The 16,324-nt window shown below is 45.2% G+C and overlaps 3 protein-coding genes across 3 annotated transcripts; 1 reads left to right on the top strand and 2 right to left on the bottom strand.

The window, feature by feature from the left end:
• Nucleotides 1–5,121: 5,121 nt before the first annotated feature.
• On the bottom strand, nucleotides 5,122–7,470 carry LOC137707729 (uncharacterized protein At5g39570-like). The gene is made up of 2 exons (XM_068446639.1): nucleotides 6,182–7,470; nucleotides 5,122–5,431 (listed from the first exon to the last, which is right to left on the bottom strand). The coding sequence occupies exons 1-2, from the start codon at nucleotides 7,394–7,396 to the stop codon at nucleotides 5,348–5,350; spliced, it is 1,299 nt and encodes a 432-aa protein (XP_068302740.1). The 5' UTR covers nucleotides 7,397–7,470; the 3' UTR covers nucleotides 5,122–5,347.
• A 363-nt stretch (nucleotides 7,471–7,833) lies between these two features.
• Nucleotides 7,834–9,222, bottom strand: LOC137749350 (uncharacterized protein At5g39570-like). The gene is made up of 2 exons (XM_068489447.1): nucleotides 8,788–9,222; nucleotides 7,834–8,454 (listed from the first exon to the last, which is right to left on the bottom strand). The coding sequence occupies exons 1-2, from the start codon at nucleotides 9,166–9,168 to the stop codon at nucleotides 8,404–8,406; spliced, it is 432 nt and encodes a 143-aa protein (XP_068345548.1). The 5' UTR covers nucleotides 9,169–9,222; the 3' UTR covers nucleotides 7,834–8,403.
• Nucleotides 9,223–10,582: 1,360 nt separating this feature from the next.
• On the top strand, nucleotides 10,583–13,523 carry LOC137708400 (pectinesterase 31-like). The gene is made up of 6 exons (XM_068447463.1): nucleotides 10,583–10,945; nucleotides 11,028–11,132; nucleotides 11,755–11,832; nucleotides 11,986–12,173; nucleotides 12,431–12,604; nucleotides 13,073–13,523. Exons 1-6 carry the CDS (start codon nucleotides 10,703–10,705, stop codon nucleotides 13,233–13,235), a joined length of 951 nt encoding a protein of 316 aa, XP_068303564.1. The 5' UTR covers nucleotides 10,583–10,702; the 3' UTR covers nucleotides 13,236–13,523.
• Nucleotides 13,524–16,324: the final 2,801 nt, after the last annotated feature.

Below are 16,324 nucleotides of genomic sequence, written 5' to 3'. Positions count from 1 at the left end.
AAAATCATTACAAGTACAAATACAATGATGAACTCCTAAGGGGTCGAGGGGAGGTAAGTCTCAAGGGCAGCTTTCAGCTCCAGCCACTTCGCCTCGCTCAAAATTATCTCAGCCTGCCGCGTTTTCTTGTTGCACTGCAGTTGCTGGATACGCCGTGCGCCGGCAGCGAAGGCCGTCAGCCGAGACTTGTTAGCCTCGAAATCCTTCTCAAGCTCGGAAGCAGCAGCCGACCTTTGACGTTGAAGGTCAGAAATCTGACGCTGGAGGTCAGAGATCTGGAGATCAAACTCGGTCAGCTTTGCTTTCTTTGCTTTGAAAGCCTCCATCTCTACTCGGCCAGCCTCATGCGCAACCTTGGCCACCTTCAAATCGTCCTCGGCCTGTAGGGCACGCTCAAAGATAAGAAAGTGTTGCCGAGTCCGCTCCAGGAGGTCGGTCAGGAAAGAGATGCCCTCCGGGCTCAGGTGACCACCGCTGGCAAGGTCATTAAGACACTCCCCAACAGAGTCAAGGCCCTTGCTCCGGAGAGCTTGGGAAGCAGTCAGAGATAGGACTTCGTGCAGCTTCACGAAGACTTCGGCGGGCGTGTCTTCTGCCGATTCGGCCGGAGCTGCAGAGGAGCCGACCTCCCCGGTCGTGCTTTGAAGCAGAGCGTCAAGTTCCACTTCCCACGATGGCTGTGCGCATAAAAGGAAAATGTGAGGGAAAGTAAGGCGTGATATGGTGCATAAAGAAAAAGGGGATTGTTTTAGACCTGCTGAGAGGAGACTTCGGCCATGCCCTCTGGGTCATTGCTCGAACCCAGGGAGCTTAATGGCCGAGCCCAGTGCCTTAGACCGCTACGCAATTCACGCGGCCGATGGAGTTTATCTACATTTGATGGCCACGACGGCGGCCAGGAAATATAGACAACGCCCCTCGGCGCGTAAAATTGCCGGTGAAATGAATGTTCAGGCACCTGACATTTAATATCGTTTCAAAAACAATGTCACAAAAAACTCAAAACACAAAAGAAACAATACTTACAAAGGCCGAAGAGACTTCCTGTGGAGGAATGGGAGGGTCTTCGTCCTGCGGGTGGATCGGTGACTCAGCCGTGGCCTCAGGATCGACCATGGGTCTCTTGCCACGTTCCGCCGCAGTAGGACGTGGTCGAGCGGTCACCTCGACTACAGGAGGAGGATGGACGGGAGGAGAGTTGACTGGTCGACGGCGGCGTTGCAGCGGGACTTCGTCACTCTCGCTCTCGACATCCTGAACAAAAAGAGAACAGTTAGCATTACGATCAGAAACCTAAGGAAGCAAGTGAAATCAGAATTATACCTCCAAAACGACCGGTGGAGACAAGGGTGCCTCAGGTGCCGCGACCGACTCCGAAGCTAGAGCGGGTGCGGCGTTTGGATCTGCCGGGGAAACGGCTGGAGGATTCGAGGTTGGGGAGGCCGCGGTTGCCGGCACAGATGGAGAGCCGGCGGGAGCAGGCGTCCCAGTAGTATCACTGGGAACGACATGAATTTCCCGGTCGCCCTTCTTCGCCAATTTCTTGACACGTTTAGAAGGGCGAGGGGTCTCTTCCGCAGGCTCGGCCTCTCGGTGGGGGCGCTTGGAAGGCACCGATCGCTCGGTGACAAGGATTGCCTTCTTGGGCACTAGCTTCTTCGCCTTTGGCACCGCAGCGACTACTTCGACCGCCTTCGACCCACGACCCCCTGGAGCAAAGTAATTAATAACAGGGACGAGAAATAAAACAAAAGGAGGAAAGAAACGGAAATACTACCTTGGGCCGACTCCTTAGGGTGAGTTGAGGATGCTGATCTGGGCCGATCGCCGAAGATTTTCTTTACCAGATCTTCGGCCGGGGCGCCGAAGAAGTCTCCGGTATATTCCTCCCACCAATCCCCGAAGGTGTCAGTTCCCAAAGACTCAGGAACCGTCGGCCGAAGCCGAAATTTCTTGCACTTCTCCTGGAACTCCTGGTCTGACGTCTTGCATTCCCTTTCAGAGGAACCAGTAAGACGTCCCCGACTTAGGAGCGACCGAGAGGCGAGCAGGGGGACTGGACAGCCTTGAAGATAGCCGAGCTGCCGGGCGAGAAAATGAGGGTGATAAACCTCCCAGCTGGCTCGGCGAGCATCGCAACCAAGAGGAAGGTCGCGAGCCAAGACAAACGACCCCCAGCGCTGGCGGATGCCCGCATCCTCAGATTCGGCCCATGCTGCCGTAGGGAGTCTAAGCGAGGATGGGTACTCCTGGCGCCGACACACCAAGAACTCGTCATCCGAGAGGACGTCGAGGCTGAGGAAGTGTTTGAAAACCTCGGCTGCCCGGTGAGGTGGCGCTGGTCGAGAGGCCAGTTGAAGGCCGAGGGCGGCCGTTCGCTGGAAGGCAGGAACCTCCGGTCGAAGGGTGGAGAAGTAGACCTGCAACCAGAGTTGGAACACCCAGAGGGGTCCGTTCTGGTGCGGGTCGATCTTGCCAATGGTCGCCTCGGCCAGGCAGCGGTAGAGGTTGGCGAGGATGGCTGGACTGAGCGCCAGCAAGCGACCATTAGCCAGTGCCTGGGCCACCGGCATATTCTCCACCAGGCATTTATTTGACCTGGTACAACAGATGAATTTGTTGTACCAGTAGAAGAGGAAGGCCTCGTGCTCTCCCTTCCTAAGACCTTCTTCGCCTCGGCCGGCGAAGTGAAGAATGAGCGTGTTATAGTTGAAGAAATTCTTGTGCAGCTTCTGAACTTCTTCCCTTGAGGGCTCCCGGTCGTCCCGGCTTAGCGTCTCGACGGCCCTTTCGTCGAATAGTGCCTTCAGGTCGAGAGGAGAAGGGTATCCGGAAAGGGCAGCGTCAATAGGAAGGCCGGTCGGGGAAGTCCCAAGGATGGCCGAGACGTCAAGGATTGTGGGGCCGAGTGGGCCGAAAGGCAGGATCATGGTGTTGGTGGCCGAACACCATAGACTCAGGGCCGCCATAAGCAGCTCCTTATCCATGGCGACCTCCATGGTCGACAGGATGATGGCATCATAAATACCCAAAGCCTTCCATTCCTTGGAGAAGAATGTGCTCATCCGGTCGACCCAGGCAGCCCAAGCCGCAGTAGTCGACGGCCAGGCTCCCTGAGGCCGCGCCAGAGTCCATTTCGACCAGTCGAACCCCTGCAGCAGGGGTGTTAGGCACTGTTCCTTGAGCAGGTTAGTGACAGACGACGGCACTGTGTCTCTGAAAAGGGGACCCAGAATTTGGTGGGTCGTGGCCATGTCTTCTTCAAATCGTAGCGTCTTGACGGCGCTCCGGTCGACGAAATCCTTGCACTTGTTGATCTCATCAGAGAACTTTGAAATGAAGGAGGCCATTTGTGGAGAAGTGATGTTTCTGGAAAAAGAAGGTATTGCAGAAGAACTGGAAGGTTTGATTTGAACGAACAAGGATGAGGAATTTGAGATTTTAGAATTTCTGAAAGCGTAAAAGGCAAATGGCAGAAATATGGGTATTTATAGGCCTTTCAGGATGAATATCAAACGTCTGGGATTCAAAAGGCACTGGTTCAAATTGGGGGGAAGTTTAACCGGGAAAGGCTCAATCATTTCGGATATTTTGGGAAACTGCGAAGAGGGGATCGAGGAGTCGAAAATCCAGGACGCACGATTGCGTGCGACGCCAGTTTTAAGGCATTAATAAGGATGAGACGTTTCAGTTAGCGCACGGTTTCGAGGCCCACGATTGAAAGTTTTAAGAGCGGCGGAGAATCGACACGTGGCCACGCTTTGGGGGCAGCAAGAAAAGTGCAATCATGCTTCATAAATGCGCAGGAATAACGGTCATTAAGTTCAAAAAAGCAATAAACGTTTTCGCTTCTTCAAGGTCGAGGCCCGACCAAGAGCTAACAGTCGGCGACCTCAGAAGCGAGGGGGCAATGTTTGGGCCCGAAATATTATTGCTGGGCCGAGCAGCAGGATGTGCTCGGCCCAAGGAGATGATAAATACTATGGGCCGAATAATAAGGCCCGGGCCAGCTGGCAGGGTCGGCCAAATCCCATCAGAGATAATCCGGATAAATAGAAAAGTCGAGGAAATCCTGATGCAATTAGGATTCTCGACCAGCAAGGAATGAAGTCCCGAAAAGAAGGAAAATTCAGAATCCCAGTAGGAGTAGGATTGTTCGAGGAAGAGGCGAATTGGGAAAAGGACTCCCGATCCAAATCGGAGTCAGATTCAAGGAATGGGGGACTATAAATACAAGAAATCATGCAACAGAAAAAGATCTTCAGAATCAGCATACAATTGCCCTGCGCAAAACCTCTCAAACACCTTTAGTTTTTTTTTTCCTTTTCTTTTCCTGCCGACACACCTTCAGTTTGGATAAACAGCACTGTGGAAGCGCCCGGCGAGCACCTTCAGTTTGGATAAACAGCACTGCTGCCGCAGAATCAGCCGACCGAGAAGCACCTTCAGTTTGGATAAACAGCACTGCGTCGAGGTCGACCGATTATCTATCCAAGTCTCGGTCGAGAAAGGTTTTCGAACCTTTGTTGGCAGAGGTCACCTTGCTAAGCTTTCTCGGCATAGTTAGGTGTTACGAATCGCATTGCTCGGCGTACAGGACGCCGAGTGGTTTTATGATTGGATACTCGCAAGTAGGTTTCAGGGTTCGGCATTCCGACGGCCGAACTACGTTTACCATCAAGACATACATCACGTTCGAGTACCTGTGCCCATACACCTTGGTCTCGATTCGACGTGCTTATACTCTCACGAATATAATCACGGTGACCGAATCGGGCTCCAACGATTATTGAACTCCGCAGAATTGGCAGCCTTGTCTTCAGGCTGTAGAACTCAGAGACCGAGAGCGTTCCTTCCTCGGTCGCAATCGCAAGATACAGAAGTCAACGACGCGCTCCAAGCGACATCAACAAATTTTACTCCTCGGCCGAGCTCGGCCGACGAGTTGGCACGCCCCGCATTCAACCGAAGGACGTAGTTAGCTTATTAGTTACTCGGCCTGCGCGCCACGTAGGCTTTGTAATTTTTAGGGTCAACACTGATATAAAATAAAATTCAAGGATAATATCGAAACACATACGGATGTCATCATCATTCAACAACTACAACACAAAAGGCATATAACAATCCAATCCGGTTTTAAGGATGTTTATACAGAAGCAACGATGCTCACACAACCACACACTTGAATTCGGATAGCCTCAGTTTAGAACTTTAAATGTTTAGAATACACTCACTCAAACATGTAGCACAATACCACTCAGAGGAAAACATGCCTAAACCCTTTTATTTAGTAGCTAATTAAGTACGGCATGCATCTCCGTTAATAAGGCGACGAGTACTATGATCACTCATCGTCATAGCTCTTGCGATGGTGGTGCTTGTGGCGGCGCTGCTTTTTCTCCTCATCGTCATCTGAGTCGTCATTTCCCTGTCATATTCAGATAAGAGAATCAGATGCAAATAACGCAAGCCAGCCAACAGTGATGGCAAAATACCAAAGACTACAAAAGGGTAAAGTTGATTAGGAAACAGATACATCAAAGACCTATATGAATTGCAAAGATTCGAGCTTTTCGAAACAAAATTGAGGAAACGTTGGGGCCTTTGGGACTGCTTGGAAACATCATGCGATTTAAATTGTCTAAAACTAGATCAACAACAACAAAGTTGAGGCAAAACAATGCACCCAATTTTGTCGAAACTGACTTAAACAGATGACAAGTTCATATGATTCGTACGTGTGCACAGATTAAATGTATGTTTACAAACTAAGGAAGCTATATGATTACAAACCAACACACTAATACATCTAAATCACTAATGATAGTGTTATATAGAAGACAACTTGATCGTTTGGTGTCTAATTTTCGATATGACTCGTAGAATTTTCAAGGTATGGTGAGGGGATTAGACATGTCGAAAACTTAATCTAATCCTACCATTTCGGGGAATTTGGAAGGGATAAGTCTTAACGAATCCATCCTCGTACCTTCGAGTTGGACAACAGTTTTTCATTTTCTTATTAAACATAAATTGAATATAATGAGTCGTCCAATCCAACCCTAAACATCAAACGAATCCTATAAACAGTTCATCACCCAACATTATAAGCCTTGGATTAAAATAAATACCATGAATATGAACATATAAATGACATTTAAAAGAGCGAGGTTCTCACGTATTTCTTGCGACCATAACCTTCTTCACCGTACTTAGGACGCTCGGAATCAGAATCTTCGTCGCCGCGCCTCTCATAACCACCAGGGCGGCGGTACTCCTGCTCCTCGCTCCTCCCATAACTGGGCTTCTCATACTCCCCACTTTCCTGGCCCTCGGAGCCGGGCCTCCCATAGCTTGGCCTCGGGGGTGGCGGCTCATCTCCATAGCCGGTCCTCCTCGGCGGCTCTTCGCCGTAACCCGGCCTCTCAAACTCAGTCCTCCCATAGCTCGGCCTCTCCTCGCTTTCTGGCGTCTCATAACTGGGCCGCCCATAGCTTGGCCTTCTCGGTGGCTCTTCTCCATAACCGCCTTCCTCACCATAGCTCGGCTTTCTCGGCGGCTCATCGCCATAACCAGATTCCTCACCGTAGCTCGGCTTCCGATCATACCCAGATCCGAATTCAGCTGGCGGTGCTTCAAACTCGGGCTTTCTCCCGTACCCAGATCCATATTCGGACTCGGGTGCCTCGTACTCGGGTTTTCTCCCGTACCCAGATCCATACTCGGGTTCCGGTGCCTTATACTCGGGCTTTCGACCGTACCCAGATCCATATTCGGACTCCGGTGCCTCGTACTCAGGCTTTCTCCCGTACCCAGATCCATACTCTGGTTCCGGTGCCTTATACTCGGGCTTTCGACCGTATCCAGATCCATACTCCGATTCGGGTGCCTCGTACACCGGCTTCCGACCATACCCAGATCCATATTCGGAGCCGGGCTCATCGGATTCCGGCCTTCGTTGATACCCAGACCCGTATTCCGAACCGGATTGTCCATACTCCGGCTTCCGACCATAACCCGATTCGGGCCTCTCCTCCCCGCCAGGCGGGAACCCATAGGCCGGCTGGGGCCTGCCTTCGTACTCTCCCTCTGGATGTCCCCCGCCCGGATTGAACCCGACAGCTGGTCCGGGTCGGTGCGTGGGTCGGGCGTAGTGAGTGTACTCGTCTTCGAGAGCCTCGTCAGCGTAGGCGGCGGGCTCGGAGGAGGATGAGAACTGGGGACGATCGTAATCGAAATCATCGGACGGCGATGAGTTAGGGTGGCAGGACTCATCGGACGGGTCGAGAGGGCGGCCGTAGGTCAGGTATATGTCGTATCCGCCACCGTACGGAGTCGGATCGTACTCGTCGAAGTCGGAGACTTCATCCTCGGCGTGCGTGTAGTACGGCATCGTTTTGCAGGGATTTTGGTCTCGGAAGTACGACTGTCAAAAGTGATGAGGGGATGCGATCTGGGTGATGTGTATTTATAGTTGTCGACGGTTTTTTTGCCGTTGGAAAACCGCGTCAGGTCGTTGCCTTCTTGCTAATGACACGCGTACGGTTTTTATTGGGCTGTCATTTTGTAAAACCAATTGACATAACTTGGGCTTAACCAATCATTAATCCTTATCCGAAATTTAGTGGGGCGTTGTAGACAATTTTGTGGGCCCATTAAAATGCTTCGGATTTCCCTCCCTTTGGGCTTATACCGTATTTGACCGGCATATTTAGTACAGTACTAACTGAAATGGTTAATACAGTCTCAGTTGTTGAGCAAGGCTTAAATCTGTGGTTTTGCCACCATTACATGGTGCACTTTTTGAATTAGTATTTATTCGATGAGAAATATTGCTGAAACTATGTCTTAAATTGTATGGATGGCATGTTTTTGATAAAATTTTGAGAAATAAAAAACTTAATTTACTTTTGAAATTCTAAGCGGGAATGACGCTTTATGTGTCTCTGCTTCTGTCTGGCGTACCGAATAATCTCTCCTCAAATTGAATACTAGTTTTATTATACGATTCATCAAACTAGGAAGACTTGTACATGTGTGATTTTTCAAGGGAATAAAACAACAAAAACATAATTCATAGGGTGTAGAGACAATACATCATTTCTAACGAATGAGGATCCTCTACGGATCCTCTTTGTTAGGATTTCGAGGATCCTCCAATCACGAACGTTCATCGTATATCGTGCAGTCAGAAATTATTGTAAATTTTTTATTTAGAATTGAATATAAACAGCATCTGATGAAAACTACGATGAACGGATGTGATTGAAGGATCCATGGGATCCTCACAAAGAGGATGCAGAGAGGATCCTCATACATTTGTAACGATCATAATTTGAGACAAATTTAAAATCAAAGTAAGAAGGATGGAACAGGATATGAATACCCGACGGATGTTAGCTACTGAATTGCTTGGTCGCTAGTACAACATCCCGGCCACCACGACGAAGACTTCATGCATGCAACAGTTAACAACACAACATTTAGATACAAACACCTAAACAAACACTTTGTATAATTGTATGCATGTCATTTGATGTGCATGCATAGTTGTTTCTCTCATTCCGTTTAAGTAATGCAATACGATAATAAACACAAACATACGTGCTTGTCATTCGACAAACCTAATCCAAAATTTTAAAACGTTTGATGCTTATGTTTTTTAATGTGTTTATCTCTTTAATCACGTGCAAGACGGACCAATAAACACATAAAACTTACGCGCATGTTTACTGAACAGATAATGTAAGATTCCAAATAAAGAAAATGAGAGTAGTGTCTCACCAATTTTTTGCGACCATAGCCACCTTCGCCTGCAGGAGTACGCTCCTCGTCGTCAAAAGACTCGCTTTTACTCCCTCCTCTCTGTTTCCGGAACTGGTCGCCCTCGTATGATGGTCGGGCGTAGCTGCTGTACTCCTCTTCCAAAGCCTCGTCGTCGTACGCAGACGGCTCATTGTACGACGAGAACTCGGGCTCATCGTAATTATCAGAGGCCGAGCCCGACGAGTGATGGTAGCACGTCTCCTCCGAAGGCTGTAATGGCCGGCCATACGTCAATCCCATGTTGTATCCCCCCTCGTACGGCGTCGGGTCGTACTCGTCGAATATGTCGGTGTCGTCGTCGGTATCCTTCTCCGAGTAGTACGAGCGGTAATGCGCCATTATTATTTAATCAAGGAGATTAACTTTTCCTAATGGTGATCAACTCCAAATGTTATTAACGAATGACGACGAGAATAATAGTATGTCTTAAATATTGGTTAATGCTCCATTTATGGTGGTTGACAATTTCTCCTGCGAAAATACCGTGTCAGGAATTTACACTATTTCATTCCCATTGTTTACCGGAGACTTTTACTGTGGTCTGCATTATTTTGAGGGTTTTGTTTAAATTTTGTCCATGTAATTATTGGATATTACTAATTATTTGCACCGTTATCAAAATAATGAGGCTTTTAATCACATGGTCGTGGGTTCAACTCTTACCGACAATCCTAAATATTAATGTACAGAATTAGTAAGACTTTGGAACAATGTAAAGTGTTAAGGTTGTGACTTTCGCAAGGTTGCTCCGGTCATTAATTGTAGGTAAATATGTAGAAAGGTAAAGATAACACAAGATATACGTAGTTCACCCCAAGTTGGGCTACATCCACAAGGGTAGAGGAGTTTTCATTAATAGTGAAGAGTTTACACAGTATATAGGTTCAAACACATTAATAGTGAAGAGTTTACACAGTATATAGGTTCAAACATAATTATCACTAGTGAGTTCTATAACAAGTTTAAATACAAAAATGACATTAGGGATTAATTGTAGGAGAATGATCTCCTTTTGTAGTTGAGGACAATCTCCAGATTTTGTCCGGGGTCGATGTGGAACTCTAGAGGCTTTATTCTGGTGTTGACATGTGTTGTGTTGTGATTGGCCTCCTCATTGGAGAGAAACTCTTGTGCTTCAGCAAGGATGCCTCAACATGAATTCTTTAGTAGGTCCCTAAAGGTATGAAGTTGATCGATACTTTGTGGTTTCGGAATTGGTGAAGTATGGTACAAACAGAAGTAATTAAAATTGAATATCAACAACATATAAATTACATGTCGACGATGGAGTAGCAAAGTATAGGGGAGATTGGTTATTCTCACTACTAAAGATTAACGTTATGACGTACCCACAATCTCAAGCTAGAAGAACTTACGAGTGACATCTAACCGACAGCTACCACCGGTATAATTTACGTAGAAACTTACAGATGGAGTTAGACACATAACAATTATATATCAAACGCATACTGATCATTTCAACAATTAAAACTTAAAAATATCATTTCGGCCAATTTTCTAAGCATGAGCAAGTCTTGAACTACACGGACGAAAGTGAAACCTCAGTTGAACCATAGGGACGAAAGGTATATCCTTTGACGGACCTCCATATCGGAAACTTTTTTATTATTGGGCCACATGTTCTTTTTTCATGGGCCCTTCACACTGCAATTGCCTCAAGTTTGGGCTTCATGACAAAGCCCATTTAAGAGGATTCTCTGCGTCTAATCTCCGCCACTGTCACTGTCGGTCGGCCTGGGCCGATTCTCTGAGTCTTATCTCCGCCACCATCGATTCAAGCGCCACTGCACGCAAGTAAAAGACACAAACATTAACGAAAATCCCACTTCGGAGACCTCCCAGATCATCAGAAATGGCGGCCCTCGTTCTCAGGGTCGCGCAGGACGGCTCCGGCGACTTCCGGACGGTGCAGGAGGCCATAGACGCCGTCCCACTCTGCAATACCCGTCGCACCGTGATTCGCGTCGCTCCCGGCATCTACAGGCAGCCGGTGTACGTGCCCAAGACGAAGAACCTCATCACGCTCGCGGGTCTGGCTCCGGAGCTCACTGTGCTCACCTGGAACAACACCGCCACCAAAATCGAGCACCACCAGGTGAGGTACTACACTTTGTCAGTTGGGTTTTTGAGACGTGGATGAAGGGTATTGTTTTGCTGACGCTGTGGGTTTTTGGTAGGCTCCTCGGGTGATTGGGACTGGGACTTTCGGGTGTGGGAGTGCTATTGTGGAAGGAGAGGATTTTATTGCAGAGAACATTACTTTTGAGAACTCTGCTCCTGAGGTTAGCTTTGTTTATGTTTTCATCACTTAGTTTTTACTCGAAGTTTGCATCTTTTGATTGCTTTTTTGTACATTGAGCATGGTGAAACTTGTAGTTTGAAGTTGAAATTTTGAACTTGTTGGTTTGTGTTGGTTTGGTTTGGTTTGGTTTGGTTTTTTTCTATGGAGTGTTATGAATGTTGGAGTTACTGGTTTCGTTAGATGACGCAGGTTTTCGAAATCTTGTTTGGGAGTGAAGGAAAGTGAAATGATGTGATCGGAAGACAAGAAGATTTTTCATTTTTGTTTTGATTAGGGAAAGGTTTGGAATGTTCAGCCAACACAAAAATCTCATTTTCTGTACAAATTTGTGTACTTTTGGAAATGGATGGAAAATGCGAGAAATGAAGCTCTAAAAGTCCGTCCTTCTATTTTTTTTCGGTTTTACTGATAGCCAACGTCTTTGTAATTAGAGAAGTTGGGGAATGTTTAAACTTTGTTGTTAGAGGTTGTTGGAATGGTACAAAGTTATGTCTTTTATAGTAAAACAAAAGTCCCTTGAATTTTCCTTCACTTTCACTCTTTGAACTTCATTCACTCTCAACATGTATTTAACTTTTTCTTCCCTTTGTTTTGTTTGGTAGGGTTCAGGTCAAGCTGTGGCAATTAGAGTAACAGCTGATCGATGTGCCTTCTATAACTGCAGGTTCCTTGGATGGCAGGTATACCCATTGCCCCAATTAGTCCGTTCATTTTCTTAAATTTCCTGTTGGGTACAAACTTTTACTGTTTTTACTGGGTAATCACGAGCTATTTGAGGATAAATGAGAGCGGTTATCAGTCTAATTGGTGGGTTCCTTCGAATTTTAATGCAGGATACCCTGTACTTGCATTATGGAAAACAGTATCTGAAAGATTGTTATGTTGAAGGAAGTGTGGACTTCATTTTTGGCAATAGCACGGCGCTTCTGGAGCATTGTCATATCCACTGCAAGTCAGCAGGTTTCATAACTGCCCAAAGCAGGAAATCTTCCCAGGAGACAACAGGATATGTATTCTTAAGGTACATTAGTTCGCTAACCTTTCACCCATCTTGGTTGAATCAAGCAATTGATTCGAAACTATGTTTTATAACTTATCTGATTGACTCAAGATAGGACGATTGTGAATGATTAGAGGAGTTTGTCTAGGTTTTGCTTTTCCATTGATTAATTTTCTAGAAGTCGCTTGGTTGTGTTTTTGTGTACTTCATTGATGAACAATTGGTGAATTGTTTTCTTTTAATTAAAAAACCAACCCTGTTTTCTTGAATTGTTGCAGATGTGTAATCACTGGAAATGGAGGGACTTCATATGCATATCTGGGACGACCGTGGGGACCTTTTGGAAGAGTCGTTTTTGCATATACATTTATGGATGGATGCATCAGACATGTAGGATGGAATAATTGGGGTAAAACAGAGAATGAACGAACTGCTTGCTTTTATGAATACAGGTATACATATTTAGTCCATCTGCATTGTACTTCTATTCTACAGTGCCTCCGTTCGGTAAATTTGTTATTGTTGCTGAATACCGCCGTCAAATATGCGATAGAAAATTTAGCTAACTGAAGAAATTTTCACATTACATTACTATGGACATGGACTAGAATAACTTCGGAGGAACGTTGTGACTTGTCAAACCAAACTAGTTTATCATTTAGATGGTTCGTGTGGGGGTACCTAAAAGTAAAATTACACAGAACTGAGATGGGAAAGATGTTTAAATTACTTTGATCGGGTTCATCGTGCTTTTCTTTTTCTGAAGATAATATCGTCTCAAGCTTGTGACTTCGTTTATCTGCTCTTGTGCATAACAACTTCTTGAAATACTAATTATTGTTTGTAAGTTTAATGTTTCTTTCGAGTGCATGACTAGAGGCAGAGTTTGATAAGCTTGTATCATCGAATGCAAATTTCAGGTGTTTTGGACCGGGTAGTTGCCCATCCAAACGGGTGACATGGGCAAGAGAACTGGTAGATGAGGAAGCGGACCAGTTCCTCCAGCATCGTTTCATTGATCCAGATCCAGGAAGGCCTTGGCTTGCCCAGAGAATGGCCCTAAGAATACCGTATTCTGCCTAGGAGTTAAAAACATGGGAATTATTCCCAACAAAGATAGTCGAGTATATTGAAAACATTTTACGACGAAAGAATAAGATATGCACCATAGCTATTTCAAATCCTGTTTTCTCAAGATGCGAGAGGCGTTACACGGTCACTTTTAGCGTTTAAGCTTTGTATCACATGTAATTGCTTGTGCTGAAGAATTCGTTTGATTTGGCTTTTAGGTTTGTCCAGGATAATATAGATCAACTTGTTCTGTTATGTGTTTTCATCTTTGGCCTGCAACCTGGATGGTTAATGTGTGTACTTTTCTTGTGATGAAAAAACCCCTTTCCCTTTGGACCTTCAACCGATTTGACCCCAACTTGAAAGACGATACTCGAACTTTATCTTGCAGAGCTGTTAAAACAGACGAATGTTGGATAACTTTTTTGGAGTGTCAATAACAGTATCATTGTTTTAAACGATATCATTTAATAGTCAGTTTTGGTGTCCATAATACTTACGCGCAAGGTGGCACAAGGTGATGCATGCTATTGCTAGGGAACATGAAGTCTCATCCAAGCCCCTCACAATCACCAATCAATAATAGTATCATCGTCTTAAACGACATCATTTAACAGTCAAATTTGGTCCATAGATACTTACACACAAGGTGATGCATGCTATGGCTAGGGAACATGAAGTCTTGTCCAAAGCCCCTCACCATCACCAATCACCAATCACCAATCAAGAACAGTATCATCCTCTTAAACGACAACATTTAACAGTCAATTTGGTCCATAGATACTTAGTCACAAGGTGATACATGCTGTGACTAAGGACACATGGAAGTGTTGTCCAAGCCCTTCACCATCACCAATCACACCACCACATACATCCAATTGGAGTAATATATTTTTGTATTTTGTAAGTTTTGGGCTGCCCTTTCTTGTTTTGGTGAAAGTGAACCACCTCCCCATCCATCTCCATCAAATGCAACCACCTTCCCACCCACCCTCATCAAATGCACTTCCCCTATTGTACTCGAGACTTAATGTTCTCTTTTTTGGTTTTGGTATAAACAGTCACACACTTGACATTTCAAATCTTTCAAGTCAGTTTCATGGGTAATGATTTTCGTATGATCTTTTTCTCTTTCTGTATATGTTTAGTTATATTTATAGATTTTCTTTTTATTTATTCATCTCAAAAACTATAAATAAACAAAGGTATTCAAAGAAAGAAAACACACATGCAGAAATCACTTCCCTATTTCATGTGCAAAAGATTAATCAAGTAGAGTGGTTCATTAATATTCTCATCTTCCTAATCAATCGAAATGGAAATGCTCGAAAATTCTTTGTGCAGGATGCTTGTTTTCTTGTTTAGAATGAATATATAGTCATATTGTCACAAATGCATCAATAACATGTCAATACGCTTTGTTGACAACAACGATATGAAAAACCATTCTTCATTAGAAAACAGGCGTCCGTCCCATCGCCTGGACTAGGGTTCTAGTATCCCATTCCTAGGCACAACAAAACGTACTTAAAACTATGTTTGCAGAAGCAGTTGCATGTAGTAATAACGTGTGGAGCTGAAATTTGCTGATTTAGAACAAACAGTAGCACATGGTAATTAAGGAAGTGTGATTGAAGATGCTGTAACTTTTTTTTCCTTGCTCCATAAACAACTAGGTCCACCTGCCAACCTTGAAGAAAAATGTGATATAAAAATTAAGCTCAAGCGTAGTATGGTGAAGTAAAATGGGTGAGTTTGCTGCCGCTGCTGGTCTTTTTTCTGTAGGACATTGCCAACTCTTGTTCTGTCCTGGTAGAGGATTGAGGAATGCGTTTCAGGCTGGAGAATTTGAAGGGTAAGCCGATCAGGAAGCAGGAGAGGATTTGCCACGCCGAGGCGGTGTTAAAATCAAAGACGAAGCACAGGGTGTCTCCTTTCAATGAGTCTCCTGCGGTACTCTTACTCTCTCTCTCTCTCTCTCTCTCTCTCTCTCTCTCTCTCTCTCTCTCTGTGACACACGTAGACAAAGCACAATCAAACTCACAGAAACAAGCTCTTGCATAACTTGCAGGCTTCATCTTGGAGGTTGAACACCGTGTTTTTAAAGCGGTTTTTCCGGAAATAGCGAAAACCCAAATAAATGAGGTGCCTAGTAGGCACTGCCTACTGTTCTATTTTCTTGTGTTAATCTTACTCTAACAACCTAAACTTCTATGCAAATTTGAACTCCGGCTCAGTTCTTTGTCATCCTTTTATCAGTTGGGTGAAATTTAATTATTGACAAATCACGAGAAGAAAAGAATTTGCCTTGTAACCGGTTGTGTCTTCCCTTTGTCTATCTCCCCCATAACGTGATATGATCACATACAGAGAGAGAGGGAGTACTCGCACGTGAAAGATACACGAGAAAATATCCTACCGGGATAGCTAGATTTTCCCCGGTGAGAAGGGAGCAGGCTTCCCAATTAGCGTGCACGTTTGATTAAATAGTCAATTAGTGTAAAAATGAATGTGTTTGCAGGAAGAGTGGAGAATTCACATGCCGGCCATGCAAGTCTTGTTCCTGTCTGTCTACCTTGCATTATACGTCAAGTTGAGATGCAAATACATGAGGGAAGACTACCCTCCTCATCATGTTCCTCACCACATCTCCAAGATTCTTGAGCTTGACATTTTAAGCACACGATAATCCATAATGCACAAACACACACAAGCCTCTCCGTAACCGGGATCCCGCTCAACTATAGGTGGAATGGATACATATCAACGATGATATCAACAGTAATCCACTATTGGTGCATAGTTCATGTTATATTAACAATAATATAATTATTGATATGTTGTCGATACGGATTCCTCTCACCTACAGTTGAGCGAGATCCTGCTTCAAAAAGGGCTACATATTATAATGAAAAAAAGTATGTCTTTTTTTCTTTTTGTAGACAAGATGGGGAGTCCAAGGCCCAGCTAAGTACGAGTCAGGTATCAAAGGAACCATATTCTCAGATAAACCTGGTTCGTACTAAGCTGGGCCTTGGACTTCCCATCTTGTCTACAAAAAGAAAAAAAGACATACTTTTTTTGGTTATAATATGTAGCCC

Source organism: Pyrus communis, chromosome 11 (genome assembly GCF_963583255.1).
Source record: "Pyrus communis chromosome 11, drPyrComm1.1, whole genome shotgun sequence".
In the NCBI taxonomy this organism is placed as follows: Eukaryota; Viridiplantae; Streptophyta; class Magnoliopsida; order Rosales; family Rosaceae; genus Pyrus; species Pyrus communis.
The sequence above is the reverse complement of the archived record's forward strand: the minus strand, read 5'-3'. Positions and strand labels throughout refer to the sequence as shown.